This window comes from Ischnura elegans, chromosome 12, assembly GCF_921293095.1.
Source record: "Ischnura elegans chromosome 12, ioIscEleg1.1, whole genome shotgun sequence".
Classification (NCBI taxonomy): Eukaryota; Metazoa; Arthropoda; class Insecta; order Odonata; family Coenagrionidae; genus Ischnura; species Ischnura elegans.
In genome coordinates, this window is record NC_060257.1 from 68821771 (window position 1) to 68847806 (window position 26036).

Sequence of the window (26036 nt, forward strand, 5' to 3'; positions counted from 1 at the left end):
GAATTTGGAATATCAATGAGACTGAATAACATAGATGAACCTTACCCGTAGATTTCCTTCAATTAATCGGATGCATTTCACCTCTAACCTTGGAAATATCTCGTAAATCTTTTTTAAAAGTTCAATAACTCAATTCCGACCGGAAATTGTTCTTGCGCACTCTGCCGATTTGCTTTGTGGGATAGTGCAGCATCAAACATGGCAGTTTCAGGTGGTGAGAAAAACATCCCCTCGTCTAATATACCTACTGATGACAGAATGGAGTGGGTGCCTTTGGCATTGACTCTTGTAGAATATCCACAAGGTTTGTATTCCAATTTGTGCTTAAACATTCGTAACGGAAGCGATAATATGCATAAAATGAGGGGAGTATGAACTGCCACCTCAAGTGGAACATTGATAATTGATATAGTCTGTCTTGGCTCCATAAATTTTACCTGATATAGAGATTTTGTCCATTTTAATGACGATTTATTATTAATGTAAGGTTTTCTCACTTGTATTTTATCAGGTGATTGGCTTGGGAAAATGTTTGCCTTGGCCAGTCTCATGCCTTTCGGAATAATCGCAGGATTCGTAGCGCTTGTCTTATTTAGGAGAGATTTACACACGGTAAGATATCTCCGTGAACTTAGCTGCTAAACAAGAGTGATTTACAATGTTTACAAGACAATGTCTCTGTGTGCATGACTTTAATTTGTGGGCGCAATTGCTACCTACGTAGCATTTGTATCGTAACTAATTTTCAATGAGGAGCTGCTGATGTTATGTTTCTGTGCTCCCACTATTATGTGTTAATATAGGCCATGTAATAATATTCCATTTAGCAATTAAATGGCCCTGATTCTCCCGGTGTCATCTTATCTTTTAAGTGAAAAGGTGTCTTCGTTTAGGTCATTTTCCTTATAAGCTGCGGGTGGCTGTCTCAAAACCGTAAAATCAACGCGTAAATTTAAAGAATCCGTAACTAAATTCATACATGCCTCTTTTAATTTTTCTGAGAGCGATGCACCCATTATCACCTCATGTGTAGCGTGTATATGTCATGGTGAATATAATTCAGTCATCCGACTAAGTATGGTCTTCAGTAATTGGTTTTTGTTGATTCCCAGATTGCCTTCTTCATTGGAACCATGGTGAATGAATTAATAAACCTCATATTAAAGCACACTATTTGTGAAGCAAGACCTATGCACCGAAATGGATTGTATACTGAATACGGCATGCCCTCTTCGCATTCCCAGTTTATGTGGTTTTTTGCTGTGTATGTGGTGTTTTTCGTCTTCATCAGGTAAGCATTAGGGTGTATTGTAGATGACTGCAGACATGCGTTTCTACACAAATTGCTCTGTTGTCATTTTTCTGTAATGGATTAAATGGTATATGTATTTTTTTTTCTTGGTGTATGTTAGTGATTTAACTTGCTTCGCTTTGAGGATTATATTTTGGGATTTGAGGAGGATTTCCATTATTTTTAGGAAACAGAATTTTAGATTGTGAATTGTGATTGACTGAAACTTACTGTCTTCCCATTTAGTTAAGTGTTTCTTGAGCCACATTCATTCATGCTCATCTCAGTTTGCATCTAGACATACTTTACACCTGTAAAGGTCATTGTAACTCATGAAGAGAATTTTAAAGATATTCCGAGGATGACTAGAAAACCATTACATCTCAACTGTTGAGATTTATGCCATATGAATCAAATTGATGCCATATTATTCTGAGGAACTAATTAAGGGTTTATGTAATGTCTTTATTGGAAAATTTTCATTGAAAGATCTCAATTTCCATGTTCGTTTATTGAAGATTGTTACAATGGGACACGTAATTACATAATTCAGAAGTGCATTTTTTCTCAATCTTGCATGCAATTGCTCAAATTTAAGGATAATATTATAACAGGCTATTTTCCATCCTATGTTCTTACATTCTTGCATCAGCTTTAGCAGTTCACTGCTCTACACTTAATAATTTTCTACAATTTAAAATGTGCTCTCACATATGGGTCAGGTTGTGCAAGTACTTGCCTGTGCAAAACAGGTTCAAAGAAATGGTGTGTTTTTTTGGCGTAATGGGTTAGCCCCTATAGTGTTGAGCCCCTGAAGAATGAGTCCTGTTCTCATTTCTTGGTAAAGCCAATGGACTACCACCAGCAGAAATTCTCAGTGTCCAATATTTTGACATTCTGCAACCTTTGTCTTCGACTTTACAGTCCAGAAAATAATCTCAGGTTAAGGGAAGAAGCTGGTCCCCTTTTTTCATAATTTATTCACTCACCCAAAGGTTACTCTCAGGCGAGCATTGTCTCACCTATCCAAACTAGCCATCGGTTTGATATACTGAGAGAGTTAGTTTCAAAAATAAAATTCATGGTGCGTTACTTTCCTATAGTAATGGAGCTCTAGGTTGAACTTAGAGAAGAATTTTTCTGCCTAAGTTAAAATGACCAACAGGCCTACATCTTTTCACATTCTTGTCTGAATTTGACTAAGAAGGTCAATCTATCATTGATGATATCTCAAAAAATAGGTTTCTGGTAGACTTTTTGGCAACGGTATAATTTTATCGAATTGCCGATTTTCGTCGGATCTTCACCAAAATTAGTATGTATACACAACTTATTTCACATTCTAAACAATCCTAGGGGTGGGTAAAAGTGCTTGGAGTACAAATTAAAATTTACTGATTCATTACTTATCTTGGTGTCGGATAGGTAACTTATACGTTGCAGGAGCCATCACAGATGAGAAAAGACAATCGAAAACAAACTGCTGCTAAGGTTTGGGTATAGATGGGGCATGATGTATCTTGTAAAGGATGCACATTTTCCTCTCTACATTTTGTAAAATCCGAGCGAATGAATGGCTTATTCCTAGTGTACGGTCGTAGGACCGGAGGGGTGGGTTGGGTAGCGCACGGCGGAAGCCCTGCCGAAGGCACGGCCTCCTCCTTATTTATGTGTCGACTGACTCCGACAGAAAGGCTTATGACGGCATTAGCAAAATTATGTGGACGAGTCGGATTATGCCAGGGTGGGTCGGGGCATGGTTTTTGTATTAAAAGCATTAATTCGTCCCTCGAAATTATATCAAAACCCTCTGATACAAACTAATTTGTTCACCTTAGCAACAGTTTAGTTTTCACCGTCACCGACTTTTTTACTTAGAGGCTTTATGGAACTTAAAGAGTAAGTACCATATGCTTGTCAGGGCCACATTGGTTATCAAAGAGCCCCTGCTTTGATGTGTTTTAAAAGGAAATGGTAGCCTTGAAAGATCCCAGGTTTCCCTGCACTGACCACTATGCCCCAGATGCTCAGCTATAGACTCCCCATGTTTTCTCAAAAACTCTTTTGGAGGCCTTCTTTACCGAGAATGTTATGACTGATACCATGTGGTCAATATTCAAAATAATCAGAATCCTCAATCATATCAGTCATATAGAACTAAACAGATATTTATGGTGGAGTTGGTCAGAGTTGTCTAGTAATAGAAGGAAGGAGCATAGAATCTTTGCGACTGCACATGTCGCTTGGCTGTTAGAGATCCTTTAGTTACAAGTCAGGGTGTACTAAACTCCTTTGCAGAGGCTTTTCATTTATCTCTGTTCCTGGAAGTGTTTCCTTCACACCTGTACCCCTATTTGTAACTTCAGAAATCCTCTTTAGCAGTGGCATAACTGGGCCAGGGATGTGATCCGATATGAAAAAGCACTTTAAAGCAAGAAATTTCAATAGTTTCAGACCGCTGTCACTTTAAGGCACTAAACCAAAAAGGCATGAAACCGAAAAGGCACTGAATGGGATGGCACGAAACCTCCTCAAATCCGAAATGACACTTCAAGGAAAAAACTGCCGATCCGAAAAGGCATGATAGTTTCGTACCATATAGTGGAATATAGTTTTGGATCTTACATCTCACTCACTCAGAGGCGAAGAGGGGCCTGAAGAGGAAGAACTTAAGAATCTGTGAAAGATGGAATGGAAGGAAAGAGAAGGAAAGGTTATTGGCCACTCAAATGAGGTAGCAAGCTGGGGAATTCCATGCGGGAAGGGGTGGGAGAACATCTGTTTTTGGGACTCTATTGAGGGATTATACGGCAAATGCTGGGGTTGTCCACTCTTAAAGAAAGCGCCAAGGAGTTGTTTGAGAAGGTTTGGGCATCAGGTGAAGACATAGTTAAGGAGATAATGTGAAGTGGTCAAGAGTCTGGGGCATCTGGGGATAATGAGAGAGGGAATATCCAAGGGGCTAAGGAGAGACGAAAAGGGAAGAGGAAGGAGTAAAGAAGGTGGGAAGGGGTTGGGGTTTCTAACACGAGAAGTGAGCGCCTACGGATAAATAAACCAAAAATGGGAATTGAGATTGGACAATATTTCGGAAGGGAAGGGTCCGGGGAAGTAGTATGTTTATTTGAGAATAGAATGTTGAGGAGACGTGCATCTTTTGCAAAAAGTTGACCATTAAATAAATTAAGTTAATTAGACTGTACAATATAATGTTCAATCTTTTTTCCTAGCTCTCCAGATGAATTAACTCTTAATGCATAGAATTTTAGCATCCATGTGACTTTGCAGTAGAGTAAGATTTTATCAGGTGTTTTGCAGGGAGAAATGAATCCTTTTGTGATTGCCATATGGATAAAAATGACATGTATATTATTAAATAAGATTAAAGAATATTAATGTATATTATAATAATATTTTTAGAACAAATCAAATATGGGACTATGTATTTGTGTACACTATCGCGCCGGAAACTCTTTCACATTAGAAGTCCCTTGAAAAGTTTTTGCACCCCGTGTACGAAGCTCTCTCGTGTGGAGAGAAAGCACAAGTTCGCACCCGTCCTAAGGCTGGGACCCAACTCAGGGGGACGCTGATCCTATTCCTTGGCCGCTGTCCTAGACCCTAGAAGGATTAAAAGACTCCTTCACAGTGCCAGTCCACGGTGAATTGACTGAAATAGCCGTGTTATATATAATCAGATATTTGTTGTTCCCATCGATTATTTAATATACAAAATGAATTCCTTTTGTTTGTCTGAGCGTGAGGAAATTTTAAGCGAAGTTCTAAAGATCATATTGGCGGATTTTGACTATTTCTATTCCATATCGGCTGATTTGGAACTGAACTGAACTCCGTTTATATTAATGCTAGAACTCCGATTAAAATTTCCATGTGATAAGCGAAAAATGAAGAATTCATGTCTAACTTCAGATATATAAGGTAAGCTACGAATATTTTTTTGGAAAAAACCCCACAAATAGCAGTGGATGACCGTACGGAGGGGATAGAAAAGGGTCGTTCAGTTCGAGGAAGGGCCTGTGCATGAGGGACATCCACTAAGCTGGTCTTTTGTGTCCATGGCGGTCCCTTTCCTAAACCCCCGCATGGCACATACACACGGTCAGGCATTTTAACCACTTTTTCGGATAATTTCATGCCACCCGGAATGAAACAATACGACGTGGACAATAAAGTGTATGGGATCCTAAACTTTTAAAAGTGAAAAGTTTCGTGCCGGCCTGGTCCAAAATGAATAGGATCATTTTGTGCCTTTTCGGATTGGTCACGAAACGTTTGAAGAACGGAAAGTTTCGTATCGGATCACATCCCTGAACTGGGCATATGCTTTAGAAGGGGGATGGGATGGCCTGGGGTGGTATTCCCACTCTTATCAGCAAAAGTTTCATTTTTTAAATGCTCCTCCAAGGTACTTAACTCAGCCTCTGTGAATATATTTAAGAATACTCAATAAGTTATAATTTTAATGTGGATTAATATTCTTTCGGTATTCCCACCAGGTTTGAAACTCCATTTCTGCCGACTTTAAAAGCTCTGACTCGGGGCACGGAATGTTGCAACGCTGACAGGTCGGTGGAAATGAAACTTATAACCCAGTGGGAATCCTGAGAGAAGTTAACCCATATTATTTGCCAAGAAAGCATCAAATCTTTCTAAAAAATATACTCACCTTCTAAGAACAGCAGGTGCTGGGCTTCGTGGTGCGATTGTTGCTTTTTACATTTTGAGTCTTGACAACGCAGCGATTTGAAAATTTTGTGTCCGTGGAAAAATTTAAAAAAAGGGTAAATTAGCAATAGAGTAGTTTCCTTCATCAAAGAAAACGAAAGGCATTGATTGCGATTCGTTACCCACCATAAGTGTATTCATAATATACAAATTATTTCGTTTTAGAAATACCGGTTTAGACGAAAGGCAATGGTCCATTTTTATCCTTATTTGAAAAGGGCCAGATTGGCGCCCATGCGATGCCACTCCACGTGACGTCACAGGGATCTAGTTTCTATATGAGAAGATAGGAGTTATACATCGTCTGAGGTTACCAATGCATGCATGAGGCGCAGAGCACAGGGAAACATGTCTTAATAATCACTTATTAAAAATGGCTGAGGTCGGAAAGTTTTCTTCATTTGATAAGGTATTAATAATCCTTATTTAAGCCAAGCGCTACCAGCCAGCAGGGTACTCAGCTACCCGCTAGCAGCCTGCGTCGTATCAGCGCTAAGCCTCACCTCAAGGTCACCTCACAGGGCGGCAGCGGGAACCAGAAATACGTCACACAGAGAGATTTCCCAGCATTCATACTTACGCGTCGCGTTTTCGCGCGCTTGAAAATTTTCACTTTTCATTTAATCGCGAAAAATTGATATCGTCATTTAAAAATCTAAAATTGTGAAATACATACTCCAGGAGTAATAATCTTTCGATTTAGGCAGTAAAAAAATAATAGGAAACCACCCTATTGTATTAGGATTACTCAATTTTCATTCTTTTGCATCTAAGTGTGTGACCATGAGAAAATTTTTCAAAGAAACTGTCCACATTAATTTTGGTCCCGTAGGACTTCACAAGTGTGGTCAAAACTTTCGTACAGATGGGACACTGATTGGACTTCCGCTTGGCGTCTGCATGGATGGCAAGGACGGCAGCCGGTCGTCCTCTGGTTGTCCTGAAAATATGGGGACAGTGAGAGGACGTGTAGCGGACGTCCTTTGGCAACAATGTACTGTGTGGGCCCCTCAAATTCCCCTCACCCCATTTCCATGTATCCCCTCCTTCTACCTTGGCTGTGGGTCTTAATACAAGAGAGAGTGCTCGATCACATTCAAAATGATATAGAATGTCAAAGCCATGGTCTGTAGTGGAGTTTTATATTAATGTGTGGAAAATACGATTTGTAGTTTATATTTTAGCATGGATATATTGTATTTGCTCCAAGTCAAGCCTGAAACAATGTCATTCATATTAATTTGGATGTTGAGTAATTTTTTTTTTCCACTGGTATTCCATGAAGCGTAGGGTATTCTTTTAAGTATTTATGCTCAAAGAACAGCTTGTTGTGTATCATTTCTAAAAATGATGAAGTCTCTTGCACTAATTCCTCAGGAATAAATGTGGGTATTCCCTTTCAGAATTGGGGAATTGTTACTTTTAATTGACAGCAGTTGTTTAGTTTCTCCATCCATTTATTACGGTATTATTTCATCATTTCTTCAATGAATGAAGTTCATAAATGGGTGTGCAGAATTGTGTTCACAGTATACATTTTCAAATTGGGAATTTAATGTGTTAGCTTTGTCAATTTGTTAATAATTAGCTTTGTAAATACATAACATGATAGCCTTTGCAGTAAGCAAATCATTCGCTGTATTTTTGCTATTGATGGGGAAATTTGGAACTGAATATTCTGAATGACTTTATGACACTTGTGAAATCCACATTTTATTGTTCTTCTACTGCTAATTTAAAAGAAATGTTTTAAAATTTACTTGATTTTATTTTATGGCACATCAGGCTTCTGTTAATTTTTTAAATTAAAGAGCTCTTTCTTTTTTTCAGGCTTCATCATATGAACAATAGTACAGTTTTAGAAAATGTTTGGAAGACAGCTATTATACTTTCTTGTATATCAATGGCTACAATGGTTACTGTGAGTCGGTAAGTTCAATTCTAAGTTTTCCTTATAGAATCATTAAGATCCTGGTGTTTCTGTCTGAGGAAAAGTATCTCTGATACTATTGGCACCAGCTCATTTTACGCAATGAATATTGTGCCTTTATTGAGATCCCCTTCCTTTTTGTGTGTCTTTCCATGCCATTTTGACTAGGTGATACGGCAAAGGAATTAAACCAAATTTTCTGAATTGTTCACATTTGGTAAATAAAATCTCACAGTTTTTTTTCATGCATACGTTAAGTAGTTTACGAGTTGCATGATACGAGTTATGGGGTCATTCCATGTTAAATGAACCAGAAAAATTGTAAAATGGATCACCATCGTGGATTTTTATGAAATTTGGTACAGATTGTTAGTTCACATCAGGGGTGCAGCTAGGAATTAGGGCTGGGGGGGGGGGGGTTTAGGTGCAACTAATACCTGGATATGTGGGGGTATGATATACCCACCAGGATAAGCGGTAGGTGCGAGATAAATTGAGTAATTTTAAGATAAATGGTTGAAAATGGTGAGTTTTACGACCTTATGAGAGATATTTTTCTTAATACTTACACTATTCTATTAGTATTATCAACCCAATTAAGTAAAATGGATTAAACTAAAAAATTTCTCTTAACTCTGGGGGGGGGGGTTTATCCCCCAAAAAACCCCCCTCGCTGCACCACTGATTCACATATACGAGGGGCATCGGGAAAGTAGTACCGATTTTGAAATAAAAAGCTGGTACATTTTTACAAATACATATTAACATTTTAATTGTTAGGAACATACTTCAAATTACTTCTCCCCATAGTCACCTTGCAAATTTAAGCATTTGTCATAATGTATGACGAGATTTTGTATCCCAGCTTTGTATATCTCTGCCGCCAGTGTATTGAGTTATGCAGTCACAGCTGCTTTCAGTTCTTCATCTTTTTAAAATTTCTATTCTGCCAAAAAGTCCTTGACTTCTGTTAAAAGATGGAAATCTGAGGGTGCCAAGTCTGGGCTATAGGGTGCATGGTTAAAAATTCCCCATTTGAGTTGTTGCACAAGATGTTCAGTTGTCTGAGCCGTACGAGACCTGGCATTGTTGTGGAGGTAGGCAACAATCCTCACTGTCGATTTTGCATTGCTCACTGTAATTTCTTCAATGTCACACAATATGCATTGCATTTATAGTACCGTATTCCTCCAAATATAGTCCCCCTCTGAATATATGTAGTCCCCCTCTGAATATATGTAGTCCCCCCCTAATTTTGAGGCTTGAGTTTTGGGAAAAAATTTAAAAAATGGGCTTGAATATAGTCCCTCCTAAACTTTTATCATGGGCATTTTAGGAAAAGAAGGGGGGACTGTATTCAGACAAATACGGTATCTCCACAAGTAATGAAGTAAATGAGCAGTACACCTCGCCGATCCCAGAAAATGGTTGCCATTGTCACTTTCAATTGCTGTTGAAAGTTTAAAGAATCTACTCCTGGTATACTGGCCCAATCACAAGAGTTATTACTTGTTTAACCCGGCCGAGTAAAGAAATACTTGAAAATATATTATTTTTTCTCTTCATTTTACCTAATAACATGCTTAATAAGGTAAACTGAAAATATGGGCCTTCAAAAAAATTTGCTTATGGTAAAAAAAAATGTTGCGTTTTCGCAACGTTGGCCGAATCAGGTATCTGTATGCAGTTATGCAACCCGCATTACAATACATTGCCGTCTCAGAGGAATATGCTGTTTTTACTGTCGGATATAATCCTATACCTTTTTATGCCACGTATATGACAAATATCGTCATATTGGATTAATAAAATCCTTAGATATTATGTTTCCAATGAGATGTTGTTGTTATTTGACCTAAATCCACTATAAAATAGACATGCTTTACAGTTTGAAAGAAATAAGTCAAAGCGAAAATTTTCTCAGAAGAGCATGTACATTTTTCGTTGACTTTAATTTTATCATTGCAGATTGAATTACAAAAATTAATGGCTGGTTATGAAATACTCAAGCATTTTGGGTGCAATGGAACATAAAATTTCGTACACTCATACATGGTTTGGCTTTTACACTGTTTCGGCATTTACTGAATTTTTTTTAACCCTATGGCCAAATTCGTCCTTTCATGCTTCACGAATCCGCGATGAATTACATGGCCTAACTTTTTCTATGTTTAAGGACGCGAATTGTATAGGGGTATGTCATCTACTGACTGATTCACTTCACTTTTTAGATGCGTCCCTGCTAGATACAATTTGAAGTCTACCAGTGAAATTTACTTCCGTTGCATAACCTTTACAATAGGACGGATCGGAAAAATCGATTTTTTTCAAATCCATCTGGCCCAATGAAAAAAAGTTGTGGGACCGATCAAAAATAAGGCCTGAAAAATTTGAGACCTCTAGGTGAACCCCTGACCCTCGCTCAAATGCAATTTAGGGGGGGAAGGTCGAAATTCGAAAAATATAGTATTTTATGGTCATTTCCAATAGATTTTGCCGAGTTACTGCCCTTTAGAGCTAAAATTTCGTGTATTTTGACGTATCTGCCACCGTTTAGCCACAAAATGCCTAATTTGAGTCCGCGTCCGCGAAGAAAATATTCCAACGCCCTCGCAGCGTCGCGGATACAAGAGCCGCAGGCCGATCCCCTCCCCTCCCCGCTCGCTTCTACCCCTCCAATACAGCAAAATTCATCCCGCGTATGCTGCTAGGAGGTCGTTTATCTTTGATAATATAAATCGGAAGATGGTAGAAGGTAATAAAGGAAGCTTAGTGAGACGACTTGTCCCTTATTAGGCGCCTCGTCGGTGTTAAACAAATCGATGTTACTAACTTTTAGAGAAGTGATGAAATAGTTCGTAGAAAGTAGAAAAAAATCGATTTTTCCGATCCGCCCTACTGTACAATCTCCTGGCGTTAGTGCAAACGCTGTCCAGTGAGTTGATACGTTAGGACCTTTTTTCCCCTGAATTCTAGTGCGGTAATTTGCATTTGCATTATCAATTAGGTCCACACCTCCCATGTATTTACTATACTCCCCAATAACACGAATAGTATTTTTTTTATTAACATAGAATAGTGTGTGAAATAGTATTTTCTTTTTTCTGCTGAAACTTTTCCCTGTGCCCAAAGGAAGCAAAAAACTTGTATTGCTGTCTACAGGGACAATCTAGTTATCATTCCATCGAACAATACTAAGACCTTCGGCTTTATCAAATGTTTGTTTTCATGTTCCTCTCGGTTTCACGTCGATGGTTTTAATATTCTATCAGGCACTCCTCCGTTATATTTTCATGGATGGCTCCAGTGACAAATAATCCTTTTTCTTTCAAAACAATAAATAGTCTTCAAGGTGAAAAGAAGTTATCGAAAAACATACGAGGGATCAGGGATAACCTTGAGAAATTCCAGAATAACACTTGCTTCCAAGCCTAAATTTTGATGGAAGTAATGTTCTATCGCCTGGTTGAACCCTAAAACCGTCTGAATAACATAAGCACCAAAGTTAAAACTAACATCTAAAAGGCTTGTTTTAAAAGAAAATTTATGCACTGTAGTGACCAAAGTAAGGTACCATTTGCTCATTATTTCAAAATTTATGTGCAAATATTCCGAATTGTAATAATTTTTAATTCAAGTCGTCAAATTTAGGTCATAATTTATAAATCTGTCATTTTTGTCCAGAAAGGAATTGTCTGAAAAGTGTAGATTATTTTTTATTAATCTAAATATGTTTTGGTTTGATAATTTCCTAACCAAATCTACGCCTTATCGTCTTCTTTCACCCAATATCTTGTTGTGGAATTCGGTAATATCGCTGAATCGTGAAGTAAGGAAGGACTGATTCGGATTGAATGTACAAAGTTTTGTGTTCCATTGCACGCGAAATGCTTTCATGTAATTCATAAGTAGTCATTATTTGTTGTAATTGACTCTGTTGTGATAAAAATGTCAATTAAAAACTGGAAAATACGTTATCTTCTGTAAAAATATTCACTTTGACTCATTTCTTTCAAGCCGTAATGCATCTCTAATTTATGTTGGATTTAGGTAAAATAATGTAGCATCTCATTGGAAATATAAGAATTTTAATTATCAAATATGACGATATCTGTCAAATATGAGACATAAAAAGGCGTATATCTGACAGTAAAAACGGCATAATCCTACGAGACGGAAATATGTGGTCATGTGGGTTGCATAACTGCCTATAGATACCGGATTCGGCCAACGTTGCGAAAACGCAACATTATTTTCCGGATCTGATTTTCGCTTAATGTTGACTCCCTGACAAAATATTAGCTTTAATATCTATTAATTGAAATGTCTACGTCTGCATGGACGAATAAAAAACTTAATAAAGGGAATAGTTTCTCATAGGAAAAATTATTTATCTTGCTTAGCAGGAGACTCGAAAATTGACACATTTTGAGTATTTTAATAAATATCGAAATACTTATTAAATGTCATTATAATCTCACTAAAAATCAGTTTAAACTTATTTTTATCGAAAAAAGTGAATTCTACATTAGTAAAATTCAATTGAAACATTTTTTTTGCATTTCTCAATTATGTTGCGTTTTCGCAACGTTGGCCGTAAATGGGTTAAAGCATTCACTATCACCTTCAAATTGTTTTGGTATCCGTATTAACGCCTGTATCTTATGTTTGAAATTTTCTATTAGATCTATGATTTTTGTCAGATAAATATTGGCAACGGTGTAGTCTATACACCAGTTCACACGAAGTTTCAGCATGATGTCCTATGGAGTACAGGGTTGTAACAGGTCAGGGAAAAGTCCGGAGATTTTAATGCATTGGAATAAAAATTGGGTTAAAATATCTGATCATATTGTATGCATTGTGTTCATGAAAGGATTGTTACACAGTTAAATGTTTCGTTAATTAATAGTTTTTGATGATGAAGGATAGTTATATTTTAAAATGTACAACTTTTGTGCTGGAGAGATTAATATTTGATTAATAATACATATGTGATTGATATTTGAAGTTCACAAATCAAATTTTCATTGCATAAGACATTTTTTTATTTGTGTGTTAATAAAACTAGTAATATATATGTACTTTTTTTACCGTTCTCTTCTTTTTAGGGTATACTTGCAGTATCATACGTGGAAGCAGGTTCTCAGTGGCTGCTTGGTTGGAGTTATATTTGCTGCCATATGGTTTGCAGTAACTCATTTGTTTTTAACTCCCCTCTTCCCTATAGTTGCTTCATGGTGAGTGGTTTAATGTTTTAACTTATTTTAGATTAATGAAAATGATATTGCTTGTGGTGAAGAAATAAGAAATTTCAGAGTTAGATGTGTACAAAGGATTCAGTTTTTCATGAACCAGGTCTTAAACTTCAATGCATGTGTGTAAGTGTATTCATGAATCTTTATATGCACACTATGGCGAATTCATCCGAACATAGTATGACATCACAGGCCCTCTATTCAAGTTTTCCAGCAACCTTGAAAACTGATGATACTAGGAAATCTCAGGGAATTTTATTTTCACTGGATGTATTAGGGAAATCTTTGGGAAACATCAAATTGACCGCAAAATTTATTACGTCTTCAATGTATAAAAGAGTAGCGGAACCAATCTGTCTATTTTGGCAAGTTGCTTAATAAAATTTCCCTTGTGTTGTTGCTTTTTGTATTTCTGCAGTTACAGAATGTGGGCATGATTTTTTATGCATTAATACATTGTTCATATTGGACATTGTAAAAAAAGGTACTTTTATTGGCGAGTTGAAAAGTCAAATTTCCCTTGCATTTTTGTCTCCTACCCTACCTTACCGGGAGAAGGCAAGTTGGGGGTAGGGGGTAGGGAAATAAGCTGAGACTGTTGAAGACTTATTAGGTTATCATTGTAATCTTATTATTATTTTTCACACTTCACCAAAAAGTACATATATGGATTGGTTATGAGAGAATATTTCCTTGTATTCCTTTAGCTTTGCCTTTGGTCATATCACATTAAAAAGTCTCAAAAAGAAGGCATCTTTCACTATGGCTGAGATCATTATTCGTGACCAGGTGAAATAGAAGACTGTCTTTCAAAGGATTTTTTCTTGATTTGTCAAGAAAAGGTATGAATTTCGGAAACAAAAATATAATAAACGAGTTGTTGCATGAGTAATAAATGTGGCATTTATAGTGGAAACTCAATAAAACAGGAGTGCAAATCCTTGTTATGGAGAATTACAGTAGACTCTCGTTAATACGAACAACGTTATTACGAAGTTCTCGTTTTTACGAAGCAAATCGTTGGTCCCGAAGAAAAGGCCCATCCAAGCTAAAGGAAAATAAATGTTATTACGAAATTTTCGTTTTTACGAAATTACGAACCTAGGTCCCAGTCCCGGCGGTGACAAAATGAACTTTATTACGAAGTTCCACGCATAAGCAATGGTTTTCAGGTGGATATTCACTGCGCTCAGTTTTGATAATCGCGCCATGTTTACGTCCTCTTCGTGTACTGTGATCAAGAGCGTAAATTATGGTTCTTTCTTCACCATACATGCAATGTCATGTAATAAGCTTCATTCCTGAGGAATCATGGTGACCGACTCATTACAGCTCGTAAATTTGATGTACAGTTAGTCCTCTTCCTATGCACATTTGATTTACGAACTTTCAGAGATACCAGCATTCAAAAGTGTCAAAATTTGAATTTGGCCGTTCCTCCTCGGTGCGGCGTAGAGGAACTCGCTCTCTGGGCATAATCTGAACAAAATATCATTGAATCCGGTGTGAAGTTAGGAACTGTTCAGCGTTTCGCCCGTTCTTCCTTGCCGCGGAGAGTGATTTTTTCGGCTCCGGCTTCGTTGCTCTCCAAGCTAGATTAGCTCGTCACAATCGTGAGTTAGCGCACGATTGTTATGCAGTGCTGCATTCTGCAGGATAACGGTGCTCCTCGATGCCTTGCATACAGTCCGGCCGGCGAGAGTTGCCCGATGACGGCATAATAGGAGGGGTGGATAACCCTGCGCCAGCAATGTTTACGGCCAATTGTTGTCCCCCAAACGCACCTCACACCATCGCCTAATCACACAATGTTGTCAAACGCATAAAGACCACCGAAATAAGCCTGATCCACAGAACATGCCCTTTCTTCGAATCACCAAAAGAAGTGGTTCTTCCTCTGGGTCCTTCACGCTCGTCTTCCCTTCCGGCTCCTTTCTTCGCAGAACTCTTTGTAGGCGTTTCCCTTTCTTATCTGGCAACGCTTCCCTGACCTAGGCCATTCTGCCTGACATCGGACAACTCTTGGCGGCCGGACCGAAGGTTTATAAACTTATGAACAAGGTATTGGAAGGCACTAAGTTAGTATATCGGACTTACTGTATTCCGGAAGATATCAACCCTCGACTACGTCATAGTACATTTTTCTGTTGAGTCACGGAAACGAATTTTCCTGTTTATAAATATTTCCGTGTAATTCAAACGCGTTCATCATATATGGTTTATTTTCGACGATTTCTAAAAGAAACGTTCATACGAAGTTTGTTATTACGAACCTCCGGTTTTATGGTCCCGTGAACTTCCTAATAGCGAGAGTCTACTGTATTGTCTTACCAGTGGTGAAACAAATTATGTCCTAGAAACCTGTTCTCAGCAACTTTATAGGAGCTGGGGGAAATACTTCCATTTATTCTCAACTATATTGTCGAATTCGGTGACGGCAGAGATAAGTCCTCACCTACCATACCGAAGTTCGCGGATTCGAGTCCCGCTTAGAAAGGTTACCCCTTCCAGGACATGGGTGTGTGTAATTGTCTGTTGTTGATTGTTTAAACTACCGATATAAAGGCCTCACTTTACTGTTTTCGGGGGTAATTGAAATAAATATATAAATTTGGAAAACTTAGGGATAAATGCTCAAAGGTGGGCAAAGTTTTTATGGCATTTCATATCCTTAATTCACCAACTGACCTTCAATGTTTAAGCTCGGTACTGTCTCCAAAATACACAATAATTATAGCAAAGCATGTCTTTATCCCATTACACAATGGCCTAGCCACTCCTATCTTTATATATAGTGCATTTACTTGACCCATCCATTATGTTAATCATTATCACATAGAATTCAACTTTGGTTGAGTAATCAAAATAATATCGTGGTTATTTCTTGCCTTTACCATCTCCTTTGGCTGTAATGGTATATGACTGACGTGATCACGTTTCATGGGAGTCACTCACGATAACATATTGCATTTTTTTTCGATAAACATTAGAAACAGAGGAATGAGATCCTGCCGTGGATGGTGTTCTCTATCATTTGATGTGTTTGAGTGTATAATCCAATGTGAAAAATTATCTATTAGACAAGCAAAGGACACCACTGAAATAACTTTGTTACAAAATGTTCTGTTTGAGATTTAGTTAGGCACTTGGGAGTCATTGAAATGGGCTATGTGCGAACCCTCAACCTCGACCCTGTTATGATTCGAACCAAAATTGTGTGTATGAAAGATATTATTGAGGCATCATTTTAGGAATCAGGTATCATTTGCTGACATTTCGACTATTTTGATTGATTACTCCAATGCTAGTCATAAAATCAGCGGAACTCATATTGATGAACCCTCAACCACCATCAGATCAAATATTCTCAACTTCTATTATGTCATTATTTTCCCCAAAATTAACTGTTAAACAATCAGAGGGTAATTTGCAGCATGCAATTGACACTTAACACTCCATTTGAATTTAATTTCTATCAGTGCTATTACAGAGACTTAGCACTAATGTGATTATTTCCCAATGGCAGAGCATTTCCCAAAGGCAGATTCATCTCAGTTTTCCAGCTTCCCCTCTACCTTGAGTACACGCTCCAATCATACTCTCTTTTTTGCCTTAAAACCTGCTTTCCTAGGACTGTACATATGTGGCTGCATGATGTGGGATGGCATGATCTCACATCACTTGCCTTTATGAGGGCTCTGTGCTACTGTTATTGAAGCATCACTGATGGATCGGGGGCATGATTACACGGATGATCATGAAATTATGATTTATTTATTCATTGCCAAACCACCCAAAACAGCAGCAAATGCAGCGATATTTGGCCTTTAGATCAGGAATTTTTTAACATTTAACAATTAAATGTTCATGTATATCCATTCCTTGGTTAGGGGCAACCTACCGCTTTACCCTAAGGACTTTACCCTACCGCCACTGAGGGTGGCAATGATGACACTGTTGCCTCCTGCGCATTTAGTGCGTGGCATTACTCGTGGCATAATATACACCCATGTCTCGTATAGAGCAAGGGATGCGTTCCTTGGGGTCTTTGCGCTGTACGAATTTGCGTTATACGAGAGCGTTTTAACATTAAGAAGATAGGGATGCGTTCCTGGTAGCATAGGTCTTGGGTATTGAATTTCCTCTAAAACATATATATTCCCATAAATAGCCTTAGAAAACATTATTTATATAAATGTTTATAGTTTAAAACATCTTTAAAGATAGTATGCACGCATTTGAGGACTTTTATTCATGTTAAAAAAAATTCTTACGTGCTTTTGAAATTCCCTCCTGTTGTGCGGGTGGGCTAACATCTGCTATCTCAGGGGTTCGTAATGCACTGCCGGCAGTTGACGATTTTTCAAACCAGTCTAAAAACAACTATTGTGTCACCCAGGCCCTTTTGTCGCTCATCGAAATGACAGGCAAATGCTACTTTGAATGCCATTTCATAGCTAGCTGAGTTTATGAATGATAAATCATTTTAATTTGAAGTCCTCCGAGTCATTAGCAGCTACGTGAAACAGTCTTTAAATGCCTTGAAACCTGGCCCAGGTTTTCCTTCCCTGAAAATGAATGAACGAGAATGCATTCTTTTCCAAAAGAATATCGTCTCGTCAACACTAAAAACTAGTTGAGGGGGAAAGGAGCCACTTTCAATCACAGCTTGGAGTTCATCAGAAAATGTTGTGGTGACTGCGCTATCAACACTTGCAGATTCACCTGATATCGCCGCACTGAAAATACCTGCTTGCCGTTTAAATTCTGGAACCAACCGGAGCTTTCACTAAATGTCTCGGAGCGATTACCACTCTCGTCTTTTTGTACTGATTCACTATGAACTTTCCGTATGTTTATACCGCTTGGTTGAAGTTGGTGCGGCTGAGGTCACTGATGTTTTAACTTCGTCTTTATTCAGAATAAGGCATCGTGCGTTTAAACTTCCGCGCAATATCGCTTTGACGTTCTCCATTTTCAAAGCAATTGACCCATATCAATTTCTCTTCTAGGTTTATGGTTTTTCTTGATAAATTCTTGATTTTTCTACCCGCATTCCTATTTTTTGCCATCGTTCTCTTGGTTTTTACTCTGCATGGCTCTATCGAAATCACCTTCTACTGCTGAACTGTATTCTTGAGACGCAGAGAGCCTACGACTGCGGGGAGGGAACGAAGCTATTGTGTTTGAGACTCTATAGCGGACCCTCTTATATGTTGACGCTATTCATGCGCAACTCGGCCACCGCTCTATTTCTCCCCCGTGAATACTGATGACCTTGAAGGCTTTAGCGTAGACCCTCTACCTGGAAGTCAATCGCCCGATAACCTATGACGGCAAAAATTACGTCTCAACCAGTATTGCTTAAAAAAAACTCATTTCCACTAGCCCCACGCTTAATTAATGATCTAAATTAAATCCTTCTGTTAAGGAGACGAGATAAATTACTTCGGTAGGCCGGCTATCTGGACCCAATGACGAGTAATACTTTTGGCCATTACACAGCAATGGATTTCGATTAATACATAAACAAAAAAGAAGATTTGAGGCAAGCAATAATATTAATATGCGTAAAATGATAGAAATTTCATGTGCACTTAGCGGAAGTTCACGTTTTATCACGAGAGCGTTTAAGATATTTGATTAGGCTACACTGCGTTGCAATGTTTCCCCGAGGAACGAATTTGCGCTATATCGAAATTGCTCTAATCGAAATTGCGCTATACGAGACATGGGTGTACAAGGGAAATTATGTTACGATTACGGAAGTTTCCAGAAAATACCCTATTTGACACCATATAAGGTGCACCCTCATTTCAGTATGGCATGCACAAGAAAAAAATTTGCGCAAAGGTGCGGAACCTGAACAGCTTAAGTTAGTTCCCTTTAGATCATATATGATCGTATATATCAAAGCGGGATATCGAACAAGCCCGATTGTATTCTTCTTGCTCCCTACTCCTTTGATATTGTAGAAGCAAGCAAAACAATAGTGATATATAATGGAATAAAAAAACAATAATTAATGTCACATAATAGCAATGATCTTATTAATAACTGTGACAACTACCACATTCCTTGATTGAATAATACAAATATATTAATAAATGTAATGGAATCGGTAATAACATTAACCCATAGAGATGGACCTTCACATATCAGACAAAGGTTAATTTTTTTTAGCTTTTATTTTGGAAAAAAGTTGCATCTTATATGCTATCAAATATGGTATGTGAGAGTGGGCTACCCCAGAGTAGATGCATGTTGAATGCATGTTGGGATGGATAATGTTCACAGAATACACTTGGTTATTTTCCAGGCGGGCATCTGAATTTCTCATGCTCCGAGATACCACACTCATTCCAAATGTTCTCTGGTTCGAGTACACCAACAGTCGCCAGGAGTCCCGAGCCAGGGGGCGCAAGCTTGTATCCATGAAGTCCCAATGACAGCTATTGGGAGGGGGCAGCGGGGGAGGAGGTGGGGGTTGCTCCGGCCTTGGTGGCTGCAGCAACCGTTCCCACCTCCACCGATCCCACCGCCACCACCCCCTCCACCAGCCGTCAGCCCAAAACCAGGTGTCTCCACGCTCCAATCCCCCTGGAATCATGGGCAGGCTCATGCGGCTGTGTATGCCCCACAAAGTGCGGTAGAGCCTCATCTCTACCGCAGAGGCGGCATGGTGGCCCTTTGTTTTTGACGAAGCCACTATGTGTGTTTTTTTTTGAGGTTGGGGGGGAAAATTTTGTTGATGGCAATGGCGTAGAAGGACAGTACCAACTTGTTGCCCCCCCTCCCTGGTCAAATTACGTAATGATAATTGGGACTCATTTCACTCAGAAAGGAAGAGTTTTATAAACCATCCCTTTGGTAACTCAAGCTGAATTAGATACTAAAGAGGTGGTCTGATGTTTTGTGCGCATTGAAATATTGTAGCGAAAATGAATTTTTTTGGGTGTTGGAGTTTGAGGGATGTATGGCAGTGATACAAAGGCAGCTTTTATGTGGTGTGTGTGCGTGTGTGAAGATGTTCTTTAGCTCTATTATATGTTGTCTTTTTAAATGGTCAAATGTGGTTTTGCATTGCTGCCACAGAAAATAAATTGCATGACTGATTATTCATACAAACAAGGGTTTAAAGTTCATGTATGGCTTTTAGTGATGCGTGCGATGGTTGATTCTAGGTATGGATTTCATGGCAGTAATATCTGGTTGGTATTTGTTGAGATGATAAAAATCTTAACTAATGCTACAGAGAAAATGCCTTTTTTCATTTTAATGAAAGGTATTTTCAAAAGTAATGCACAGCATTTGTGATTACATAGGTGAAAGCTATAAGCCATCCAAGTAGTAGCTTACTCCTGAAAAAATATGTGGATTGCTGCAGCGTTTATTCCAGTGATCATTGACTTGCTCCCCATTTTTATAAGGATTATTTTTTTTATCTTACGTGTAACTGAAAGTTATGGGCTATGACAAGCCTGTTGTTAATACTCTTGGTCAGCCTTAAGATTTTGAAGCCCCCATTAGGACTTAATTGAATCCTCAAAGAGGTTGAGCAGAGATTGGCTTTATGAATTCAGGTGTATGTATTTAGATTTCTTTTACGTCTTTGCAGTGTGCAGTGTTTTTACTGCAGTGTTTTAATTTTTTTCTATATTTCACCATTCAGCAGTTCTCATTCGAGAAAGTAATAGTTGGCTAAGTTGGTCAAAAGTTCTATTTTTTTAGATGTACATATATGAGTTCTTATTGAAAGCGTGGCTGTGTGATTGAAATTTATTTAATTATTCCTCAGCAGTTTGAAGTGTTTTTTTTTAATATTTGATATTTATTTGTGTTCATGAGTATATAGTGTTATTAGGTCAGCAGTAAAGCCGGGTGAAGATTATCAGAAAATGAGTTAAATGATGTATATATTCTGTGCATGCTTTTCCATGCAGTTGATATAAGACTTATCAAAGGTAGAAGTTGGCATAACACTTGATATACTCTCAGTGTATTTGTGTTGAAGGTGTATGTGCCAATCTATACCTTAACCCTACTAATCACGAATTACTCAAAGCACATTATAGCTTTGTGACTTACTCTTTAAAACAATGTTTCAAAGAATTCGGCTTGATTCCCTTGGCATCGTAAATCAATTAGAATTGTGAGGTTGTTAGTTACATTTGTGAATACTATTAGTTGCCAGTGTCTATATGGTGTTTGTTCTTTTGAGATGTAAGAGGCAATTTGAGAAAAATGATATTTTGCACTTTGTGATGTCTTAACTCATCAACCTTGTGAAGCTTCGTTTTGCAATGGAAAAATTGAGAGATCATTTTGTTGGGATTGTTAGCTTTTATTTTTCTTTTTAATCTATCTCTTGTGGCTTTGTTCAGAACTGATGTTTTTATGAAATTGTATACTTATGAATATCAATTTTTAAATATTTGAAAACCCTTTCACAAGCTCTGCTTTGTTTTATTCTTATTTCATGATAATGATCTTAGAAAAAATAGGATGGTTACTTGGATTCATTTAACATTTATATGGGGATTATTTTTTTCTGTACCTGTTTAAACCTACCTATTATGTTTTCATAATTTTATCTTGGCTCTCATTGATAGTCATAGCTTCATTTCATCATGGTCTCAGGTTTTTTTTATTTGAGGGCTATATAGGAAACATATTTCGTTGTTTGCTGGTGTGTGTGTTCTTCATTTTTTATGATGCGTTGTAAGAGGGAAACACATTAAGGATCACAAACCAAGTAGGGTGTAAATTATTAAAAAAATAAATATGGCCGTGCCTCCTTTAGTGCTCAGTTTATTTATGTATATTTATGAAGCAATAGGGTAGGATGGGTCACAATCAAAAGACCCGCTCCTGAAATCCGCGGCAACAAAAGGCCCGAGACAAATCCCCACAGCGACAAAGTGCCTGAGACAAAATCCCCGTGGTGGCAAAATGCCCGAGGCTAAATCCCGTGGTGATTTTGTCGAGGGGATTTTATGGCCGGGCCTTATGTCCTCGGGGGTTCCGTCGCGGGGCCTTATGTCCTCAGGGGGTTTTGTCGTTGGAGATTCTGCACCAGGCCTAATGTCGGTAACCCAAGTATGATCACATAATGAGGACAAAATGAGTCGGGTGTTGTTTGAAAATATATTTGTTAGCATCATAAAAACTCACAAGTGAATATACTTATACCCATTAGCTGTAGCTGAAAATTTCTGGTTCCTCCAAGTTACAGAAGTCGCAACAAAGGAATCAAAATTGGTGTCATCTGCTCTGATTGTGTAGTGGGGGTGTTTCTTTTATGGTCATTGATGATATTGGCTTCAATAACAATTCAAATGAATGACACTTCAAATAACCCTTATTCAGTTGCTTAATTTTTTTCTTTACCTTGGTTGAATTGTGGAGTCTAATGCTGCTCTCTCTTGGAAGTGTAGTTACTAACTTGAGGGTTGTTTATTATCCATCCAAGGGATTGTTGGCACATTTAACTGAATAAAAGTTCACTGTTGAAATGAGGGAAGGGATGAGAAGGTGAGGAACTTTTATACATAATAAAGGCAATAAGAGTAATCAGGTTTTTCCGCCAACCATTTCTTCAATTCTCTTTTAACCATTATAGTGCCAAGGGCTGATCCATCGACCCGGGGGTACGTGTAAAGAGTGCCAAGGGCCGATCTATCAGCCGGGTTTTTTTTACACTCATGCCTTATTTTTTGTGTTTCATGTAGCTTTGGTAACTATTTTTAGTATCTGTCATGCTTTAAAATACTCGTAAGTTTTGAGAGCAATTTAAAAAAATGTAGTTTCTGTAAATGCATATCAGGCTTTATGTAAATTTTTAAGCACAAACCTACAAATTTGCCAAAAACATTCGCCGGCAGCATTCTTCAGCATACTGGGCAAAATAGGCTGTCACTATAAGGGTTAAATTCAAGAATTTTGGCTGTTGAAAGTTAGCTGGGATACGTGATGTTAAAGTTCCTTTGTGAAATGTTAGTGTATTCAAGTGTCAGGGTGTCCAGCAACCGATAAAAATTAGTCTAAATTGGGATTTCGAAAACCAAATAATTTGTATATTATGAATACACTAATGGTGGGTAACAAATCATAATCAATGCCGTTCGTTATCTTTGATGGAGGATACTACCCTATAATGCATGGAATATTCATGAATTTTTGCTCCTAGCGGGAATTTTAAAATCTTTTATTTCAAATTCATTTTGCATAAAATTTTGCCAGTTCAATGCCCATTTTCTGGCCTAAAATTAGTTTCATGTTAATTTTAAGTGCAGTCGTTTAGTAGAATTTTTACAGCCGAATCGAAAAGTGGAGTGTCAGACAAGAAAACAGAATCGAAATTTCTAGTACTCTTGACTCAAGTAAGATTCAAAAACACAAAGAATAGAATGCCTGGTGATGTCAACAGATACTTATGAGGTCGAAGTAGCGTCTTGGTTTGCATTGAATAAATTAAAATTTAAAAACAATTTGTACTAACTAACCTATTCCTTGTTCTTATAAAAATTTAAAAAAATGTTATTATTTAAAAGTATTGAACTAATTTTGGGTGTTATAAATTTCTTATCTATCGCAGTAATTGTGTAATATTAATTTTTTTTAATTTCTCTGGAAAACCGAGAATAATGCATTAATTTTTCTGCTTTGATTGGGGGGACAGCCTGACTGTCGTTATCATAGATATGATTGGATGTTTTCACCAGAAGTTGTAATGCTGCTGATGTATTGAGTGACACTTTCCAATCCCTAAATCTTCAATTCCTTTCCAGCCAGGTAGCCCCTGGTCAACATTTGCCTATATGTCAAATTTGAAAACTTTTCCCCAGAAATTTCTTGGATGCAATTTTTTTTATATTTGACAAACAGGAAAACATTGTCAGAGCTCTCAAATATTCTGAAATTTTTAAGATGATAGTTTCAATTTTAAAGGATTAATGCGTCGCCCAAAAAAAAAAAAAGAAAACAAATTACAGCTAGTTGAGAGGGAGGGATGGGTCTTCTTAAATACTGGACATCAAATCTTGAGGCTCTGTAATGTATCCTATCAAGTACACTTATCATCAGGCATTAAGTTGCAGCTGGCCTACTTGGGGAGAAAGGTGGGGTTTATATCAATTCATGTCTGGAATCCAAGCTTCTAGAATTGTTGATAAATGCAAGGTGCAAAGTTGAGTCTCGTACTTCAATGTTATCGTGGGGACCAGCTTGACTCTCAGGACTCCTCTGAGGCAGCTCTTTGCTTGTATTGGCCTTCCCATCCCTCATTTTTTAGTCTGACTTATTCTGACCATATTATATCCTCTATATTGTTCTTGGTAATTAGGTGAACCCTATTTTCAACCCACATACTCTATTATGTTGGTCCATTTATAAATGATTAAACTGGAGAAAGTTACGGAGACACTTTTATTCAGTAACATACCAAAAAATTATCCTAATCAAACGTACACTAAAGGAGACATGGCTTAACTATTTGAAGCAGATTTTTCTTGGCACATCATGAAATTTAAACCAGATTTTGCAGAACTGCTGATAAAGATGTCAGCATTGAACTAATTATGTGTGTTTACATATTGTTGCCTTTTTGGAAATTTAAATGTGTGTTGATTATCTTAAAGAGCTTTTTGCCTGCTTTGGCTCTCCACCTTCATATTTATTACAAAGATGCTCTCCTTGAGCTATTTGAAATGTATGGGAGAATAACTCTGATTAGATATTTAATCACTGTACTTGGGTGTTGATTTTGTTTTTATTTGTGCTTTCACCTTATTGAATTTTGTATTGAATGAGTATTGGTCAATTTTATCTTCACTCTTGTGTGCCTGTTTAGCAATCAATCAAAGATTTGGATTTTTGCTTCTTAGGTGTACAATTTCAAATTATATCTGTTGGCATAAAAATGAAAAAAGTTGAATGCCTCACTTAAGCTTGAACTGAAAATTTAATGTTTTGCCATTATCCTGATGTGTCTTTCTGCTTTTACCAGCTTAATGACATCCGCAAGGAAAGTATAAACTCAATTTTCAATCCATAATTTTTTTAGTCGTATGGAAACGGATTTTGCCTTAATAATTTATCTTTATCATGGCCTTCATATATATTTTATGAAAATAATGGTAATTAATTATCACGCAATATTATTGAATCTTGTTTTTGACTGGGGAGTGAATCAGTCACTCATAGTGAAATTTCATCTTCATTTCATGTAATTTTTCTGGCTCTCTGATTTATTTTCAAATTGTCTATGATTACGTTCCAGCTAAAACAATGTTCAATAACATCTATTTTTTTACTGTAAAAGTACTGTTTGTATGATTTTCTGTTACCAGTAAAATCCTCAGACCGATGGCCAAATCTGTGAATTGTAATCATAATTGTTTGAGATTTTTTTTACATATTCTCACCGACACTGTCACTGCCTTGAATATACACACTTGTTTTTATCTTACCACGCCCTCATTTATTTTTGTTTGACATTTCATTAAACCACTAAGACTACTCACTGCATTACATTTTTAATCGAATTGTGTGCAAACTGACCCCTCATGTCGCAAAATTATGCATGAATGCTTGTGTATTACTCAAGAGGAGATTCATCTTATTTCCCCTTTCTAATTGTGTACAACTGCAATCTATGGCGAGGTTAAATAATTGAATTCTTCCTGTCGTTATGGAGCATATTTAAGATGCATACTTCTGAGTGATGGCAACTGAGCCGTAGAGTGTACTTAGCACTCTTTTACAGCGATTAGTTTTTCCTTTCTGGATGATATCTAATGCTCCTCTGTTT

General features: G+C 37.5%; 1 protein-coding gene across 1 annotated transcript; it reads left to right on the plus strand.

The window, feature by feature from the left end:
- The first annotated feature begins 191 nt into the window (after positions 1 to 191).
- Positions 192 to 23305, plus strand: LOC124169635 (dolichyldiphosphatase 1-like). The gene is made up of 6 exons (XM_046548287.1): positions 192 to 304; positions 512 to 612; positions 1113 to 1291; positions 7868 to 7966; positions 13079 to 13207; positions 19545 to 23305. The coding sequence occupies exons 1-6, from the start codon at positions 199 to 201 to the stop codon at positions 19672 to 19674; spliced, it is 744 nt and encodes a 247-aa protein (XP_046404243.1). The 5' UTR covers positions 192 to 198; the 3' UTR covers positions 19675 to 23305.
- Positions 23306 to 26036: the final 2731 nt, after the last annotated feature.

Coding starts and splice junctions, on each gene's coding strand:
- LOC124169635 (XM_046548287.1), top strand. CDS start 199: ATGGCAGTTTCAGGTGGTGAGAAAAACATCCCCTCGTCTAATATACCT. Junction 613..1,112: donor TTAGGAGAGATTTACACACG/GTAAGATATCTC, acceptor GTTGATTCCCAG/ATTGCCTTCTTCATTGGAAC. Junction 1,292..7,867: donor GTGTTTTTCGTCTTCATCAG/GTAAGCATTAGG, acceptor TCTTTTTTTCAG/GCTTCATCATATGAACAATA.